Genomic DNA, 19,242 nt, shown 5'->3' with positions numbered 1-19,242 from the left:
GTGGTTGGAAGTTTGGCTTGGTCGATGTAAAGAGAAATCGATTCCCTCTTAGGTAAGGTACTTCCCCGTTTCCAACCTGGGTCCTAGTCATTTAAAATCTGTCTGCGGGGTTGTGTGAACTCAGCAGATGTTTTCCGAGTCCCTGGACACTCAACTTGAGCTTAAAGGATCAAAAACCCAGTCTGGCAATTCCCTTCCCGGCAGTTTTTTGGCTTGGCATTTAGTTGTGTCAGCTGCCAAGATCCTTTGTGCCATACTTACTGCCACAGCTGGGAACGAGCAGGTCTCCTTGGGGCTCCACTGAAGGTGGTGATGGAGAGAAATCCTCTGTTCTCAGCTCGGTGTCTGCATACCTCACTGAGTAAGCGTAATCTGGGAGTAATTGAATGTCTCGAAGCCTGTGCACTGCTGTGTAGCTGCCCCTCCCCTGGAGGGACGCTGCAGTAAGTTTTTTATATTGCCATATCCGTGCAAAGAGCATGCTGGGGGTTCACTGCAATGCGAGCGTAGCCACGTGTCAGTGAGGAGCTCTGGAAATCTTCGTGGTACTTCATAGCCTGGATTTGACCATGGATGGTTTGTTTTCTCCCCAGCTGGGGAGACCCTAACTTAGCCTCTGTAGGTAGAATTAGGAACATATTTTGCTTAACATGGTAGCTCATTTAGGGAGTCTTTGTGTCGTGGAACTGTGAAAGCAAGTTAATTCTCTTCCCATACCTTATCATGGCTTCCTGCATGCATGGGATGGACTTCTTAAAAACAAGCGGGGTGACCTGGTGGTGATGCTTGTTACTTGTCTGAGCCTTCACGGCAAAGTTCTGCAATACTTTTTGCAGAGGGAAGCAGTCAGCCGTGGCTGTTTTAAACTGTCCTGAAAATTAAATAGCAAAGGTACATGGATTTTAAAATTATTTTAGGAGGACACTACTGGAACTGAACCAAAACGCTTAACATTTCAGCCTAAAACCTAGCACCTGTAACCCTAGGAATCAGAACCAAAAGAGTAAGTCTCTATTAACCTTAAGCAAGCCCCCTTTGCCTCCCAAACAACAGCCCTGGCTTTGATCTCAGCAAGACTGATTAAAAATAAACACGGTAGAACACTGCCTACATTTGCTCAAGTGCTTTTTTTTTTTTTTTTTATTTGAATACCTCCAGCCTTAGATGATAAATCAATGTAGTGAAAACCAGTTACTCCAAAGGAATGGATCGTGGTGGCAGCGCTCCATTTCAAAACTGCACTGGGCACGTGTCTTTGCAGGGGATGGGAAGAGGTAGGAAAGGATTAAGCAAATGTAGCAAGTACTGACTTTTGGAAAAAGGGGGTTTGTGAAAGTAACTAGGCTTCTAGGTTCTTCCTGAAGTAGACAGGATTTATTACTGGAACATTTAGGCTAAAACTCAGTATATATGGGATGTTTTTCAATGTATATTCGTATTTCTTGAGGTCATGAAAACTGTTTCATAACCCCTTTGTTTTTGTGAGCAAAGTTCTTTGCATAGCAGTGAAAAGGGTATACCTGTTAATCTATTGTGTAAAAACTCCAGTTGTCACTATATACCGTGTAGTAACTTTATCACATGTTATGTCAAGTGTGAGCAACTTCTGGCCTGAAGCTTTTGCAATGGAATTTGTACATTTCTATGCATCACTTGAGTTAAATTGCTGAGAAGTTTGTTTTGACTTGTGCTTTGAGATCGACATACCGCATTTGTTTACAATATGAAATATAAGCAATCACATCTTTAAAGTATAGATTATCACCTGCTGCTGTATTTTCTTTAGATGAAACAAATATTGCTGTATGATAGTGAGAAGCTATAAATACAGGATTTGATATTTTTTTGAAAATGCTGTCACTTTTGTATAAGATTAGACATTAAACGTATTTTCAAGACTGTCGTGTTTACTGTTTTTCAATTACAGCTTTTGACATGCTTGTGTAGACCTTTGCCTTGAATGAATAGTAAAAACAGGACATCCTTGACTTGCAAAGACTGAATATAAAATCGGAATTATTTGACTTCTGTGTTTTTTCCTCTTCCTTTTGTGATTTTTTTGCAGCCTGCTCATAAAGTGTATTAAGTGTGGGTGTGAACACTGCTAGATTGTACCATGTAGGCCTCAGTTATTGCCAGCTCATAAACCCTCTTGTTAACTAGGGGAGGGAAAATGATCTTGTCTGTTCTAGAGGAGTTGTTTTTTTTTTTCCCCCCTCAGTGCTGGACAACGCCTGTGCTTGATTGACCATGTGGATGTGGTAAATAACCTGCAAACCAGTGTTCTCATGTGCTCATCAGGAGCTTAATGGGAAAGGGTGGATAAATGCCTGAGAAACTCTGACGCTTGGCAGTGGAGTAACCCCAAAGTTTGGGCATAACTGCACTTAGATTCCTTCTGTGTGGTGGGTTGCAGAGCAGCTCTGCAACTTCACTTGGATTCTGGGGGGCACATCTGACACGTGGTACTTAACCAGGTAACTCTTAGGGTTGGATTTACATTTGCAGCCCCCCAGATAACTTCTCAGAAGTGTTAGGGGTGCACATGCTCGAGCATGGGTTAGATCCACGATGCCTCTGCATAGTAAGGGCTCTAACAACAAAAGTTTTCCTTTTCATATATATATATATTTTCATTACTGGCTTTCTTACTAAGCACAATTCCATGCCTTTCTTCAATTCTATATACTTCAAACAGCCATTAGGCATAAGCTTACCGTCACATGTAATCTGACAAATGAAGAAGAGGAAATTTCAACTTTATATAAGCTTTCAACCAGTATGTGCTGCAAGTTTAGCTGACGCTACTAGACGAGTGTAGTTAATGCTTACCCTTGAGACATTGGGAGAAAGCACAAGCGGGCTTGGCTCCAGCACTGCCCTGCGGGTGGATGCAGGTATTTGTGGCACTGAGAGGAGGGGGGAGCTCTGCAATTGCTGTCTGGGCTCCACTGGAGAGTTGCTGATAACCTGGCTGTATTATGGAGGGTGCAGCACTGAAGCTCTTGGTCTGCAGCAGGGTGATGGCTGCATAGACAAGATACTTAAATATTTTCCTTTTGTTTCCCCAAATCTACTTTTCCTAGTTACATTTCCAAGGTACCTGTAGTGGTAGAATCAACTGTACCTCCCTCTGCTCTTGTAACTGAGCAGAATTTGAGTTGATCTGGATAATCTAAAAATGTTTCTGTGTGCACACATGCATCCCTTAGGCTGATAACATTAACTTTGTGGCCACTCTTGTCAGGGGAATGCCTCAGATATGTGGGAAATGCGATGTGAAAGCCTACATGCATTTAGGTGTGCGCTGGTGGAAGAAGCAGGGACTTTGTCTCGGGAGAGATGCTGGCTATTCAGCTTGACCCACCTGAATACAGAAGGATTCTGCAAAAGGGATACAAAAATCTCAATTTCGTAGTTTATGGTAAAGTTATACCCGATTAAGTGAGAAGGGTCAATCAGTGTAACAGTACAAACAGTTCTGTAGCATCCCTGTCGGAACAGTACACTCCCTGTTACATGAGAGATGTGAGAGATAAAACAAATCCCTCCATTTCTGTCCCCTTTCCAGCTTTCTCCTGGCACTCAGCAGGGCAGTGCTGTGCTGAGGAGTCAGTCGACACACCTTGGGCTTTAATTTCAGGCCGTGGTTCTGTTGTCAGTGCAAGATTTTACCTGCAGATGGGTGTTCGTGTGGAGGAAAGCTGGGGAGAGGCTCGTAGCACTTAACCCTTAACTCTTATGAGCTGTGCCATCAACCACCGCTTGTTCCTCCTGGCAGTAAGGATGGCTGGAGGATGTCTTCCTACCTCTCTTTCTATCACCACCGTGGTTTCCCTCAGGCCAAGTGACTTATACAGGCTGGTGGGGATCCCACAAAGCAGGAGGCTGGGGAACACAGCGAGAAATGTGCATGACTTGTGCAGAGCCATCGTAACGCAAGCACCAGGCAGTGTTGCTGTGCAGGTAAACAAGGCACGAATTCAAGCAAGAGATTCAGGCCAGCAATAAGGAGACACCTCTTCACCATGAGGTCTGTCGAGCAGCAGAGTGGGGCAGCCCCATCCTCAGAGGTTTTTGAGGTCAGCCCAGATAAATCCTGGAGCAGCCGGGGCTTGCCTTGGGGCAGGGACCTGCTCGTGTCCCTTCCCACCCGCATCGCCCTGCAACTCCCAAGAAATTCGTGCTCTTCCATGTCTGATTGAAAGCAAACGTGGGATTTATCCTTAAATGCAACAGTGATCAATGACTGCGGATTTGGGTTTACTCTGGCTAATTCATGCGGTGTGGCTCTGTGGTGGATTTATGGCTTCTCTGTAGGAACGCAGTATGTGATAAGGGGTGATCTGTCAGGATACCGCATCTTACGAAGCTGTTAACAGATAACGAGAAGTAAAACAGCGTTTCAAGATGCCTTTTCACAAGGACGTGCCTGATTTGCATTACGTGGAAAGCTTTACGGAGTGCTTTGTACAACAGAAATTGTTCAGAGCGGGTTTGAATCCTCCACCTTCTGATTTGCCTGCATTTTCTCCGGTTACAGGGCAGTGCCCTCCAGCGCAGTGCAAGTGGAATATCCTATTTTAAGTTTGCTTAGAAGTAGGAGGAATTGATGCTTTGATGTCCCGGTGCCGTGTCGTGCCGTGCCAAACTGAAGCTTGTCGGTGCCCCTGAAGGAAACTGTGTCAGCGTTGCTCATCTTGAAAGCTTTGTACCAGAGGCAGCTCAGCAGCTTCCACTTTCTGCTGTCGTGTTTTTGTTTCAGCCTCGATGCTGTCCCCGTTTGCCTGCTCAGGATGCTGAGTGCTGTCCCGTGGGCCGTGCAGCACAGCTCCATCCTCCTCATCCTCTTGTTGCTCTCCTGTTGGTCTGCAGCGCTTGGCCAAGTAAGGCGTTGCTAAAAAGAGTGGCTGTGGGGTGACACCACACAAAAAACCTCTCTTTTCCTACAGGCCTGCTCTAAATGGTCAAATAAAACCCAAATACAGCGGGTGAAGGAGCTCGGGGCTGGTTTTGGCTCCTCTGCAAGCAGCAGAGGGCAGTGCTGCTGTTTGGGAGCCCTCCTGGGTCACCTGCGTGGCTCGTCCTCCCTGACACCCGGCTGTACCTGGGGTTTATTATTTTGGCACTGAACGCACAATAACTTGATAAAAACGGGGAAAACAAAACAAAACAAAACAAAACACAAGAGTTCAGTGTGTGACAGCAGCGCTTGGGAGTGCCCTGGGTTGGATTGTGCTGGGACAGGTCCGGGTTTAGCTGTGCCTTCACGCAGTGCTGGTCGTTGGGCTGGGCTGTGGGACGGCATTACAATTCTACATCTTTCCACAGACTCGTATTAAACTGGATTTGATTTGATTTCTACAGGGCGAAGACGTGCACTGTACGAAAGATTTAAACTTTAGCCATGTTTAGGGTGAGGTTTTACACGAGAACGGATTTTTGTGCTCAGGAGCAAAAGAAGTGCAGCAAAGCTCTTCCTGTCCCCATCTCTTCTTATTTCATGAGGTAAAAGCCCCAAATTGTTGTAATAAAGCTGTTTTAAAGTGAACTCTTCAGCCTACTTGGCATTGCACCTGCCTTTCCAAACACTTCCAGGGCTGGGACATCCACCGCTTCTCCAGCCTCACCCTTCCCATATAAAGAAGAAATTCTTTAACCTAAAACTACCTCCTTGCCCTATCCCCACCCCATCGACACAGAGCCCCCCCTAGCTGTCCTGCAGCCCCTTTAGGCCCCGTGAGGTCTCCCCGGAGCCTCCCCTTCTGCAGGCCGAGCACCCCCAACTCCTTCAGCCTGTCCCCACAGCAGAGGGGCTGCAGCCTCTGAGCATCCTCGGGGCCTCCTCTGGTCTTGCTCTAATATCTCCGTGTCCTTGTGCCCAGAGCTGGGTGCAGGGCTCCAGGTGGGGTCTCACAAGAGCAGAGGGGGAGAATTTTGCCCACCAGCACCCCCAAGTCCTTCTTGGGAGAGGGGAAGCCCCTGTGGGACCCAGAGCTGTGATCCCTTCTGCTGCCTCCTCGCTCCTCTGTGGCTACACCCAACGAGACAAGAGTCACGCCCCGGTTTTGGTGGCATTTGGACTGATTGAACCCATCCCTACAACCCAGCATTATTCTTTTCTGCTGTTTAGGCTGGATTAGCTTTCTATAAGGCCGAATTAGCGGGCTGCACGCTTGAGTGAGCAGAGGGCATGGCCAAGAAAAGCATCAGGATCTCAGGGTTTTTGATGGCAGCAAGCCAGGGGGAGGCTTTTCCCCTGCGAGCACCTGCATAGGCATTCGGGATCATGGTGGGGATTTCTCCCCTGGTTACTCAGCACTGTTAGGAGCCTTCCTTCAGAGGCCACCGTGCTGCCCAGGAGGAGTTAGTGTGGAGTTCAAAGCCGGGGAGTGGTTTTCTAGGTTTCTAGGTTGGAAGAGACCTCAAGATCATCGAGTCCAACCTCTCACCTAGCACCGCATCGCCATGCCAAGCACAGCCCCGTGCCCACACACCACAGCCTCCCTGAGCACTCAAGCTTTGCCATAAGGAGGTCGGCCACCTTAACGCATCCAAACAGGGTAAAATCAACTCTCCCTACATCTCTTGAAGACAGAGCAGGAAGTTTTCTCCGTTTCCAGTTTGTCTCTCCTGACTTCTCTCCCAGTGGATACTCACCAACAGGATAGAAAAATAAGGAGCCCGGTTAGAAAGGTCCAAAGGCAAAAGAAGCAAGTCGGCAGCAACAACACTGCTCAGTGCAAGAAACTTGTCTGAAACTACAGCCTGAAAACTGTGCTGACCATATTTTCTTATCCTACACCCAAATTTGGAGTCTCAGTTGTCCAGAAACAAGGATAAACAATGCTTTCCTCCCCACTACACAATTATCCCTTTTGTAAGAGCCAAAAAGCACAAAATATTCCTGGCTATCCTGAACCTAACAGCAGCACAGAATTCTTTGCCATAAATCAGATGTCCTCGTACAATTACTGACACAATGCTTTTTATTTTTTTCCCCTTTAAAAGCCCTTGGAATGGCCAGTGACTTCATTGTACACCAAAAAACACCTCTCGACATTGCCATAAGCACACACAATTCCTTCAAACTCTTCAAACGTAAACAAAATGGGCAAATTAGTGATGCTCAGCAAAGCATCCGCTGGTTGGAGTCGCACGGATGTTTCTTTTCCCCGAAGAGAATATTGGTGAAATTTCCAAATCATATTTTGAGCCTGCTCTCCATTGAACAGAGTGATAAATGCTGGGAGAGACCAAAGCAAGAGACATCGCTTCTTACTTTACAGAGAAGCGCTGTAGCCCCCCTCGCCTCCAAGAAAAAACAACACAAAACCCAGCAGTAGAAGGCAGAGGAAAAATAAGAGTTTGGGATTTACTCTGCAGACACAGTACCTAAAAAGAAATGCTGCAATATGTACTTAAACATCTGAGAAACGTAGATGGACAAAACCTCACCACTTGTAACACGACAGAGTTTTACATCGGGGAAACAAAAAGTAATTACATTTTCTACTTAGGTCAATATATTGGTGATTCAACTACATTTCTTTGAAGGCAGCATCCATGCATTCTCACTAGGGATTTGCTGCATCTTTGCTGCATTTTGAGTCTCTAGGATATTTCCCCAAATTGCAGAATCCCAGACCGGCTGAGGCTGGGGGCCAACCCCTGCTCAAGCAGGACCACCAGAGCTGGTTGCCCATGACCATGCCCAGCCGGCTTTTGGAGACGTCCAAGGACAGAGACGGAGCCATCTCTCTGGGCAGCCCCAAACAGCACCAAAACGTTTCCTGATGTTCAGAGGAAACCCCCCCGGGTTTCGCTTTGTGCCTGCTGCCTCTTGCCATCCTGTATAGAGGATGTAACAGTCTGCAATGAATCAAGCAGATGGAAGATAATTTACAGGTTTTGTTCTTGAATCCCACTCGAGTGTGCAGCACAGGACAGCCACTGGCAAAATCTTTGGTTCACATAAGAGAAAGAAAGATGCAAGTCTACAGCTCTGGCTGAGGCATCCTCAGCACTGTCAGGCACTTGCGGACACAGGGTTGGGCACTGGACATCTTTCATACCCACAGTGTGAAGTATCACCTCCAGACTGCAAACATTTTTCTGCTGCAATTGAGCCTTCAAACCCACAAACCTCAGCAGCAAGTACCACACAAATCTTTACAATGTGGCAGTGGGTAGGCAGCACCTGCAGGATTTGATGCTCTTGTAACCTTTGCTGAGCTGCTGATCTTCAAACCGATCTTACGGCTGCTGAATTTCCCTCCCCAGAATTACAAGCGGCTGGTGTTTGTTGTTATACTTTTATTTTACTTTATTTTACTTTATTTTATTTAACCGCTTCTTCTGCTCAGTGGGCACGGGTCCTGGTGATGCCATGGCCATGTCACAGGGGACAGAATGTTGGCGGTGGCCGTGTCACAGGGGGAGCAGCTATAAAAGGGCCGCAGCAGGCCAGGCCGGCCAGTCCGGCCGAGGAGCAGCCAGATGAGTTGGGGCTGAGGAGGGAGAGGAGAGGCCCTCCAGGGCAATGAAGGGCGGCCGCTCCCCTCCAGCTGTTTTTTTTTATTTATTATTACAGATAGAATCCTGGAAAACGACAGAGCAAGACCATGGCTACAGCCTTCTTCCAGCACTCCGCTGGAGACATGTCAACATTCGACAGGAGAGATCCCTGGACTCCATGGCCACTTGCTAAGGAAGGTCAACACCCAGTCCCTTCCCATATTGTGCCACTGGCACCAGCCCCACTGATGTCACGGCCACATCACAGTGGGGCTGGTGACAGGGTGGGCCCAGGAGACGCCTGGTATTACACATGGGCAGTTCTCTTGTTGCCTAGCCTCAGTGCTGGACACAGACGCGAGCCCATGACACGACAACATTCTACAGGAGAGATCCTTGGACTCCATGGCCACATGCTGAGGAAGGTCAACTCCCAATCTTCCCACATTGTGCTGCTGGCACAGGCCCTGGTGATGTCAGGCCACATCACAGTGGGGCTGGTGACAGGGTGGGCCCAGGAGAGGCCTGGTATTAGACATGGCGGTTCTCTTGTTGCCCGTACTTGCTTCTCTGCTAGCCTCAGCGCTGGACACGGACGCGAGCCCATGACACGACAACATTCGATAGGAGAGATCCCTGGACTCCATGGCCACTTGCTGAGGAAGGTCAACACCCAGCCCCTTGCCCCTTCCCACATTGTGCCGCTGGCACCAGCCCCACTGATGTCACGGCCACATCACAGTGGGGCTGCTGACACGGTGGGCCCAGGAGGGGGGTGGCACAACACACAGGGGTTCCCCTGTTAGTGCTTTTGCTTCTCTGCTAGCCTCAACGCTGGACAGGGACACGAGCCCATGACACCACGCTCCTGGCCGCCTCTCCTTGACACACTGCTGGAGACACATCAACATCCTACGGGACAGTCCTACAGAGGAGCAGATGGGGCCATCAGCTGCGGACGAGAATTCTGCAACACCCCACACTTGCTATATGAACTTGTCTATGTGTAACCTTTTCTTCATAAAAGAACTTTTCTTAATAAAATGTAATTTGGAGAACCACTATGCATTGTGATGAAGTATTCAATCCCTTCAATCCCTTGTATGCATAAAATATTAAACTGCTCCTACACATGTCTAGAATTAATTTATTTGGGAAAAAACTCAAAAAGCTAAAACATTCCATGTTGAAAATAAAATGAAACTGGAAAGCTAACCCACAAAAGGTATTGTAATTTTACACTACTGCAAGTAGTGTAAAAGCTCCAAACCATATAAACCAATAAAAGCTGTAAGGATAACAGCTACAGGACAAGAAGCGTGAGCCCTGACGAGCTCACGCATGTGAGGTTGGTGCCAGCCCTCTACAGGGCTGTGCTCCACATGAAAGACTCACATTTAAACAGAAAAGTATAATGGGACGTCATCCCCAAGCATCTAATTAATTATGGAGCTAATCACCTAGGGCCTCGTCTGCTTCTCATGTGTCCTCTCAGGTGCACAATGACTAATTAATGGTGCTTTTGTTGAAGGGCTGTTTAGTCAGGAAGAGAAGGTAGCGGGGGTTTTCTCCATCACAGCTGCACGTCACCATGTGAAAGTTGCCCCTTCCATAACATCCTCGTAACGCTTTTAACACTTTTTCCCATTCTGCGTGGCCCATCCTGCTATTCCCATCTGGTCGGGAGCCTCCTGACCCGTGGAGCACCGCCTGGCCCTGGCTGGAGGTAGGAGACGATTTGGCCTCCCCGGCCGTCACTGTGCCAAAATTCCCTTACAGCCGCCTGCACTCGGACGGCTTCTCCCACCAAACCCTGCCCCGAAGCTCACAGGCTCTCTGCTTGTGCCTTGCGAGAGGTTTTGGATGCTCTCATTAAGCAGTGCTCATTAAGCCCGAGCCCTGAGTGCTAATTAGCTGCTAATAAAGCCCAAATTTTTGTTACAAGCTAATGGCTCGGGTTCCTGTAATTACTTGCGTGCTGGCGTTCCTCTGTTACTTTTATTTTTTGCTTGAGGGAGGGAGGCTGACAGCCTTGTTCTCCCAAACCTCCAGCCCACACGGAGCCTGTGGACACCAGCTCTTTGCCCAGCACCCTTGGAGCTTTTGCCTTCATCCTATTTCAAATTTAGCTTAAAATCCTCTTCACCAGGGAACCACGAACAAGGCACAGGCACAGCACAAACAAGGCACTAGACCTTCCTGTCCTTTCTCAGATGTCCTTATTCTTTTAAAAACTTCTGCTTGGTAAAACCGACGTCCCCTTCTCCTTCTGCAGCAGCAGCAGAAGACAAGTGCCCGAGGGAGACGAGTGCTCAGCACAGCCGGAGCTGCTGACAGCGACAGCCTCATCGGCTCCTTCTGCTTTCTCCAGTGTCAGGTTTGGGTTTTTAAGGTTCTTCTGCACTGAGGTTTTCCCTAGAGCAAGGTGATGCTTAGTGGGATTTGAGTCATTAAGATCCTGAATGAGCCCCCCCTACACCTTGCCCCAAAAAAGGGGTGCATGTGGAGGGATTTCTGATGCACTCTCGGGGAAGGAGTGGGGCCCTTCGATTCTCTGCTGATCTCCGAAGTGCTAGGAGGAGATTGCACGAGCCTGGCAGGCATGCAGTGAAGGCCGTCAGGTGCTTCAGCTGTGACAACCTTGTTTATTGCTGGGAGAGGTGGAGATCGCCTGGCACGAAGGGATGAAGTGACATCTCAGGGAAGTGCAGCTCCTGGGAGATATTTGTGGCACTCACTGAGAACCTTGGTCCTGTTCCTGAGACCGGAGCTGATTTTACTGCACCTCCCGTCCCCGTCTGGGGAGGTTGTGTGGGGAGGAGGAGGAGGTTGTGGCCGAATGGGGCCGCTCGGTTTTGCTCTGAGCACAGCTTCAGAGGCAGATCTGCAGCCCAAATACTGCATGTAGGGTTGCTGCAACCCCACACACAAGTCAGGCCACAGAAGCCCTACAGGCTGGCAGTGCAGGTTTCCTGAAGCAGCAGCTGAATGCTTCACGCAGATGACATCTAGATAACATCTTGGATAACATCTGGGGACCTCCAGCTGTGCAGCTGAGCTCCAGAGGCCCAGGGTTTGGTGCCAGGAGCTGTGTGGGACCCCAGACAGCAGGACCCCAGTCACACACTGCATCCGTGAGCACCCAGACTGGTTGTGCTGGGAGTTTCATCGGGGTCGGTGCCCCTTTTGGGATCTGTCCAGGTCTAAGCCCTTTAGTGTGTGTTAGGAAAGAGCTGGTGGCCCCTCCGGCCTAGTTTCTAACCTCGTCACCTCATGGTTGTCTCTCCACAGCCGTAAATCTGTAATTTATTATTTTTTAATGGAGAAAAGGGGGTTGAGGGGAGGCCTCCTCGCTCTCTACAACTACCTGAAAGGAGGCTGTGTTGGGGGGGTGTCGCTCTCTTTCCTCAGGTGATGGGATGTGAGAAAGCAGCCTCAGGTTGTGCCAGAGGAGGTTTAGACTGAATTTCTTCATGGAGAGGGTATTCAAGCACCAGAACGGACTGCCCAGGGTGGTGGTGGGGTCCCCATCCCTGCAGGTATTTAAGGCACATGGGGATGTAGCACTGAGGGACACGGTGCCTTTGGGTCAGTCTCCGTGAATTAGGTTTTTTTTATCCACTTGGTCTTGTGCAGTTTTTCAGTTTAAATGACTTCTTTGCCCTCTCCTCCCTTTGTGATCTGAACCAACATTGCATGTAGTTAATTAACCCAACGCTAGTCACTGGGTAAACATTGCTATAAGGCGATTGCAAGCAATCCCTTCGATAAAAAGAATTTAATAGACTGCAGCACTTTGAAACTATTGCAGAGCAGCTTCTCAAGGTTGCTCCTGGAGGGAAACGTTTAATAATTTATGTTGCCTTATGGTGTGGTGGTGCCGGAGTGTCTTGGGAAGCTGGAGTGAGGAGAGGTGGGGTGAGTTAGTTCAAGTACTGGGCTGAACCTAAGCACTTGGTGGAATTTAGCTTATTAACTTACCTCTCACCTCACTTCTGGGTCGCCATAAAATACACCTCGGCATTTCCTTGCTATCAGATAAATGCTGGGCATTTTAAACCAGGGAAATTTTAAACTGGGGAAAGCAAATTGTGCTTAGGGACTGTTTTTGACCTCCGTGAAGGGCAAGTCAGAGGGCATATTGCTAAGAAACGGCGTGATCTGACCGGTCGAGCCGTCTGCCCGGGTCCTCCATCTCTGTTCCTTGGGCTTTTTGTTGTCTGTCAACAGGCAGCTCTGCCAAACCGGGCTTGTGTGTTACACAGAGTCTCTAAAGCAAGCAGGATCCTTGTGAGGATATATGCCTATATCTGAGAAAGGAATGAGGCGTTCATCCCCATTGGAAAAGCAGCCAGATCAGGTGGCCAGGCAGCACATCGCAACACATTCGAGCGCTGCAAGGGCGTGATGTGATCGGTGACTGGCATCTGACAGAGCTGCCACATTCCTGCGCTGCCATTTGCTTCCATCTGTGCCAATAAAACCAGATACTTTTTTTTTTTTTTTTTTTCATCTTTTCTGAGAGACAAAACTTTAAATTGACAGTCGCCACGCCTACATGTCTGACCATGCACATAGCAGGGCGATGACGCAGGTGAAGCGGGGCGAAGCAAAGTGCAGGCATTTAATACAGCTGCGTGCAAAGGGCTTTCCGAGCCCAGCCCAGCCACGCTGCAGGGATGTTCACTCCTCTTCTGCACTCCCTGGTTTAGAGAAATAAAGAAACGAACCAAAGCTCAGATTTTGGTTCTTGTTTTCATTTCTGGTCAAACGTTTTTGTAACGCTCTGTGTCTGTTGTGTAACTGGAGGCTGTAAAGTTTATGCAGTGGAACTTGGAAAAACAGGCAAGCCTCTTTTATAAATGTTTGGAGCTTTGGAGCAAAATCCTGAAAACAGCAAAATGTTTTTTTCATGAGAATATCTCTTGCCAAAGATGCAGCGATAAATCTTCGGATAGAAAGAGAAACAAAATACAGCAAAGTAACTGGTTAATAGTACAGCCTCATCAAGGAAGACAAAAATCACTGGTACCTGCCTAAAAATTCTCCATGCATGTCACCATAACCTCCTGAGCTGGCTCTGGAGACCTGCAGCACTCGATTACGGTGTGCTCAGGCAGGCCGGGTTTCGGTCAGACACTTGTGTGAGGAGCTGAGGTGCTGCTGTGGAAAGCCCCCATCTCCTCTCACCTGTAGGATATCTCAGCTGCGGATATTCCTGCAGTGTAGCAGGGATCCTTCACTGGTTTACATCCTCTCAAGGTGTCTTTGGCCAAAAACATCCCCAAAGATACCAAACGTGTGTTTACTGCAGGGAGTTTTGGGTGCTGTGACAGGTAAACGCCAGTGTGCCCCTGGGCAGCTCTCATCAGCCCCTTTGAGCACATGCAGCTTTGGTCTGAATCCCCGTTACAAGCATTATTTGGAGCCGAAGGATGCTAAAATCTGGGCTTTTGGGACCTTAGAGGAGAGAGGAGGACCCCCGAAGAGAGGGGACGGCCCTAGAGGAGCGAGGAGGCCGCCCTCTTTCAGAGCCCAGTAGTCTGGATAAGCAGAGATGAACTGCAGAAGAGTGATACTAAAATTCATTAAAAATCAAACTCGACAGATTATTCCCTTGTTTTTCAGCGTCAGCAGCAGCATTAGCTCAGCTGTGTAGTTGAGCTGCTGCCTTACAGAGTTATTTCTAGGTCTCTAATGGCACCAACAGCACCGTACAGCGGAGCAGAGCCCCAGCATTTCTTCGTGTCACCACAAAACCAGTCGGAGCAAACAGGAGATGTGTCAGCCTTAGCCTGCAGAAAAAAAATACCGTGTGTGGGGAAATTGTGGCTGCTGCCGGCAGCGCCCTTTCCGTGGCCGTCCTGAGGCAAAGCGGAGGCCTCCGGCTCTGTGTTCGGCCATCATGAGGGTGCACAGCTGGATGGTGTCAGGGCACTGAGGGGTTTTGGGGTTGGCAGGGGCAGCAGTAAGGTGCTTTTGGGAACACGAATTTGGGTTCTTTACAAGCGGTGATGCTGGTGGCCAGCCTCAGGCCATCAAGGCCGGCCTCACGCCACAGGTCCTGGCGCCTCGCCACCCCGCTGAGGCGGCCTCCTGAGGGAACCAGGGGGTTAAAAACTTAAAAAAGGGGTTAAAAACTGGTGGAAACACGGGGGCTGGAGGCTGACCCCAAACCCACAAGCCCAGCAGGGAGGGTTTTTGGAGGCTCCCCTGCGTTTTCTCAACGGGACGAGGCCGCCCCGGGGCCGGGCTCGCCGCAGCCGCCCCGCCCCAAGCGGGGCTGGGACTGGGGCTGGGCCGGGCAGGGTGTAGGGGAGGCAGGGCGGACAGGCAGACCGACAAATAGAGCGGCTGACAGACGGACAGACAGACGGACAGACAGCGGCAGGTCCCGCTGCTGACAGGTAAGGGGGCTGCGGGGGCTGCGGGGCGCTGAGGCCTCGCGTCCCAGCAGGGTAAGGGGTTTGGGGGGGGCTGTGGCTTCGTCCCTCGCTGGGTGTCGCTTCCCCTTCATCCCCTTTAAAATCCCCTAAAAAATAATAATAATAAAAAAATGAAGCCCGTTCCCAAATGGCTTCCCAACGCCGAGGCCCAAGGTGATGTGTGGCCGAAGGCTGAGCCTCAAAAGGAGGCAGCGGCCAGGAGCAGACGAAATCCCCCGCTGCCAGGAGAGGTTTTATAGGGACGGATGTTACGGGGCTGTAAGAGGGGCTGGTGTGGCCCTGCTCCAGCCCCACAGGCTTGGAGGTGGGTGAATATTGAGGCTGGAGAGGCAGGGAAGGGACACCTGTGAGGGTTTTCCTCCTGCGCTTGGCAGAGCCGATGGCAGAGCCGATGGCAGAGCCTTCGCCCCGCAAAGCAGGAAGCCAAAAAGGCTGGAAAAAAATTAAAAAAAAAGAGATGGCAAATAAAAGCCGCAAGGTACGGGCAGCGCAAACATCTGCTGCTGGGTGCTGGCTGTGAGGTTGGCCCCGAATCACGCAGGTTTGGGGCACTTTGGGTTCGCTGGTGCCCCTCAGAGCTCGTGCTCTGCGGCTGATCCTAAAGCCAGGTCTGCGCTGCCCCTTGTGCAACTGGATGTTTCTTCCAAAGGGAGCGTCGCTCCTCTGCTTTCAATTTGGAATTTTCCTTTTTTTTTTTTTTCCTTCCTTTTTTATTTTTTTTTTCCCTGTTTATGAATGCGCTCTTTGACAAGGAGGAGCTCGGCTCCGAGCCGCTGCGGCTGCGAACACAAAACTTAAAAACAACTTGTAAAGGGGCTTTTACCCGCTGGCCTGGTGTTGCCACCAGCACTGTCACCCCCCCCCCGGGTGACATGGGGACAGCGGGGTGCTCAGGGGGAAGGCGACCCCCCTGCCCTCCTCCCTGCATCCCAGGCCGGCTGCAGGCTGGGCTCCTGCTGCTTCTGTGGCTGCTGTTCCCTGCTTTGCTCCCCCAGAGACTTGTCTTGGAGTTTTCCCTGTGTTGAAATCCCCTCCAGCATCACGCCACGGGGACGGGGAAGTGAGTAATGCCTCTGCCTCTGTCATCCCAAAAAGGGCTGTGGGTGCAGGGGAGAGCCAGGGGCAGCAAAGCTGGCTGCAGAGGGGTTGTGCTGGAGGCAGAAAGCAGCTCCCCGTGCTTGATTTATTTTTTATGAAGTGTTTGGAGGTTGGAATAAATCTTCCAGCCCTGCGAATGCAGCAGATCTGGCACGTTCTGGTCGGTCACATGCAGAGCTCTGCCCTCGTTTGCGTGTGGTGCTCGGAGGGTGTGGTGCTGCTGTGGTTTGCCACGAGCATGGCGCTTCCCCATGGGCAGAGAGCGAAATCGGGGGGAGGCTGCAAGGAGCCGAGACCCCCCCGGGGCCAAGCTGCAGCAGGACCCTACCTCCAGCTGATGCCAGCAGTGTTGTAGGGTCGATGGTGGTGCTGCTGCTGGTGGCCAGAGGGTGTTAGGGCTGGGTTTGGGTTGGTTTGAGCTGTTTTTGGTTGGGTGGTGGTCCTCATTTCTCCCGCATGTCCTAGACCAGGTTTTGTGCTGAGGTTTCTGCTCAGCCTGGCAGGTCGGTAGGAGGACGCGCTTCCCAGTACTGTGAGCTGGAACTCTCCTCCCAGACCTCTGTTTTTCAGGCTGTGTATGTCAAAAAAAAATTAAAAGACCTAAATGTCCTTTGTTTTTTTCATTTTAGGGCTATGGCAGACGGCTTCTCTGTAAGTATCGATGTCTTTAAAAACTGTGGGCACGGTGTTGTTCCATTGCACTAAAGGGGGGACTTTTGGTGGGATTGGGACCTGGGGGGGCTCCACCTGACTCTGCCTGCCCCACCTCACCGTCCTCTTCCTCTCCCCTCCGTCTGCAGCTCGCTGACGCCTTGTCCACCGGCAACAACCCCAACCCCAACGCCCCCATGCCCCATGGCTGGCCCTCCCCTGCCTGGGGGAACCAACCGGCACCTGGGCCATATCCTGGGGCTCCAGGGCCATATCCTGGAGCACCAGGGCCATATTCTGGGGCTCCAGGGCCGTATCCTGGAGCACCAGGGTCATATCCTGGGGCTCCAGGGCCATATCCCGGAGCACCGGGGCACTATCCTGGAGCACCGGGGCCGCATCCTGGACCACCAGGGCCACATCCTGGACCACCAGGGCACTATCCTGGAGCACCGGGGCCACATGCCATAGGAACACCGGCGGTACCAGGGATGGCTCCTCCAATGGTAACAGCTCCATCATATCTCAAGGGTTTCTCTGTCCTCTGCCTGATGTTGCTTGGCCACAGGAGGGACATGGGGCTGTGCGTCCCCAGGAGGGTGGCTCTGGGAGGCTGCACATGCAGTCACGGTGCCACTGGGCTGTCCTGGTGTGTTGTCGCACCAAAACCCAGCCCCTGCCTGAGCACAAGCGTTCTGGTGCTCGTTGATGTGCTGTTCTGCTCACACCGAGTCCCTGTTCTCTCCCAGAAAATCCCCTTCGAGCTGCCCCTGCCTGCAGGACTCATGCCTCGGCTGCTCATAACCATCACGGGGACGGTGAAGCCAAACCCGGACAGGTACTGGGGGCGTCCAGCACCCTGGGTGCGGGGTTTCTACAGGGTTAGGGTGCTGCAGGATGGAGCAGGGGGCTGGAATTCACTTTCTGTTCCTGAGTAACACCTGCATTGTGTAAAATCAAACATTACACACAATAATTGTGTTAAAGAAATGCCCTCTCGTTGCCTAATGGGGTCTGTTGGTTGTGTTTTTTTTTTTTTATGCTCACTTGCTGCTGCTTTTGGCAAGCCCTGTAACAGAGCTCTGGGCTTTTGTAGAAAAGCAGCTAATCCGTTATTGTCTTTGCAGATTTTCACTAGATTTCAAGAGGGGGGAAGACGTTGCCTTCCACTTCAATCCCCGTTTCAAGGAAGATAACAGAAGAGTCATCGTCTGCAATTCAAAGTTCCTTAATAACTGGGGAAAGGAGGATAGATCAGCTCCTAGATTTCCCTTCGAGCCTGGAATGCCTTTCAAGGTAACAAAAAAAATAATAATTCAGTCTTAATGTGCAACAGCACCCACATTGTGCTGGGAGACCTTTATCAGGACTGTGTAACGAGACTCCCTGCAGGGGCCTTGATGCTTTTGCACAAGAAATCAGGTCCCAGAGGCTGCTGCTTATGAGTAAACTGGTGTGAGCAGGGGTATGACCAGTGTGCTTCTCCAGCTGCACAGGGCAGCAGATCTCATGGCACCTTTCCTACATTTCTTACCCCTTCCTGCTGGTCCAGGTGCCCGTGGTGTAACTCATTCCTATTTCTTGTGACATCCTCCCTATTTACGTTGGCATTCTGGGCAGGTTTCTGTAAGGCATTCTACCTTATAGCAGCCAAACTCTCTTCACAAGCTGTTTCTCCTGCAAAACGAGTGAACTCAGCTCTCACTGCACGAAATGTAGGATACTGCTGCTTGAGAACACTGTCATAGTCATGAGACAGACACCGTGAGCTAAAACACCAAGGAGGAAGAGTAGGGCAGGGCTTTAGGAAGGCAAAGGGCAGCGGTGTTTTGGCAAGCTGAGTGTCACCAGACTGGGCTCAGCTGGTAGCAGCCAGCAGCCGCTGCGAACCTGCTAAAATTAGGGCTTAGAACTTCCTTCTAGGACAAATCCAATGATTTTTGTTGCTGATTTGGCCTTCTGTATTTCAGCTCCAGATTCTCTGCGAGGCAGATCATTTCAAGATAGCAGTCAACGACGCTCACTTGATGCAGTACGACTTCCGTGAGAAGCGGCTGAATGAGATCACCCAGCTGTGCATCAACGGGGACATCACTCTCACCAGCGTGCTGCCTACCATGATATAATGAAGGTGTAGCTTTATCACAAACTTAGCACTCATTATAAGGTTATAACAGGGCGGAAGGTTGGTGTTGTACACAAATATTTTGAGGCAATAAAATACTTTCACAAGTAAAATTAGTTTTTGGCTAAGAAGCTAAAAGACAATATCCTCCACCAAGCTCAAAGGTGGAAGGAGCTGAATTTCTGCTGCAGTGATTGAATCTCTTTGCCAGAGGATGATGACTGTGAGCCATTTGTGATTTGTAAGGAGAGAAGTATGTGGGGAAGCTGTTTGTAACATACAGGCAGCAGTCCTATGAATTAGGGCAGCAATCATCAACCCCATCTTATCTTCGCCTCCATTCCTCTGCCAGGTGGAGCAGTTATTTCTTCCTCACTAAAGGAATTAAAGTAGCATAGCAAAGGA

The 19,242-nt window shown here is 50.0% G+C and overlaps 1 protein-coding gene and 1 long non-coding RNA gene across 4 annotated transcripts; both read left to right on the top strand.

The window, feature by feature from the left end:
- Positions 1–5,230: 5,230 nt before the first annotated feature.
- Positions 5,231–9,579, top strand: LOC311437715. The gene is made up of 2 exons (XR_014693656.1): positions 5,231–5,508; positions 8,594–9,579. It is a non-coding gene; the product is annotated as an uncharacterized lncRNA (long non-coding RNA).
- Positions 9,580–14,796: 5,217 nt separating this feature from the next.
- On the top strand, positions 14,797–18,950 carry LGALS3 (galectin 3). 3 transcript variants are annotated; one of them, XM_084520172.1, is made up of 6 exons: positions 14,797–14,924; positions 16,691–16,712; positions 16,862–17,218; positions 17,462–17,550; positions 17,840–18,008; positions 18,683–18,950. In XM_084520172.1, the coding sequence occupies exons 2-6, from the start codon at positions 16,695–16,697 to the stop codon at positions 18,836–18,838; spliced, it is 789 nt and encodes a 262-aa protein (XP_084376298.1). In that variant the 5' UTR covers positions 14,797–14,924; positions 16,691–16,694; the 3' UTR covers positions 18,839–18,950. The 3 variants fall into 3 exon arrangements, with proteins under 3 accessions (XP_084376298.1, XP_084376299.1, XP_084376300.1); XM_084520173.1 differs by lacking the exon at positions 16,691–16,712 and having other exon boundaries at positions 14,797–14,935; XM_084520174.1 differs by lacking the exon at positions 16,691–16,712 and having other exon boundaries at positions 14,797–14,944.
- Positions 18,951–19,242: the final 292 nt, after the last annotated feature.

This window comes from Aythya ferina, assembly GCF_964211825.1.
Source record: "Aythya ferina genome assembly, chromosome: 5".
Classification (NCBI taxonomy): domain Eukaryota; kingdom Metazoa; phylum Chordata; class Aves; order Anseriformes; family Anatidae; genus Aythya; species Aythya ferina.
Note: the sequence above shows the minus strand (reverse complement) of the source record. Positions and strands in the feature narration are given on the sequence as shown.

Coding starts and splice junctions, on each gene's coding strand:
- LGALS3 (XM_084520172.1), top strand. Junction 17,219..17,461: donor CAGGGATGGCTCCTCCAATG/GTAACAGCTCCA, acceptor GTTCTCTCCCAG/AAAATCCCCTTCGAGCTGCC. Junction 18,009..18,682: donor AGCCTGGAATGCCTTTCAAG/GTAACAAAAAAA, acceptor TCTGTATTTCAG/CTCCAGATTCTCTGCGAGGC.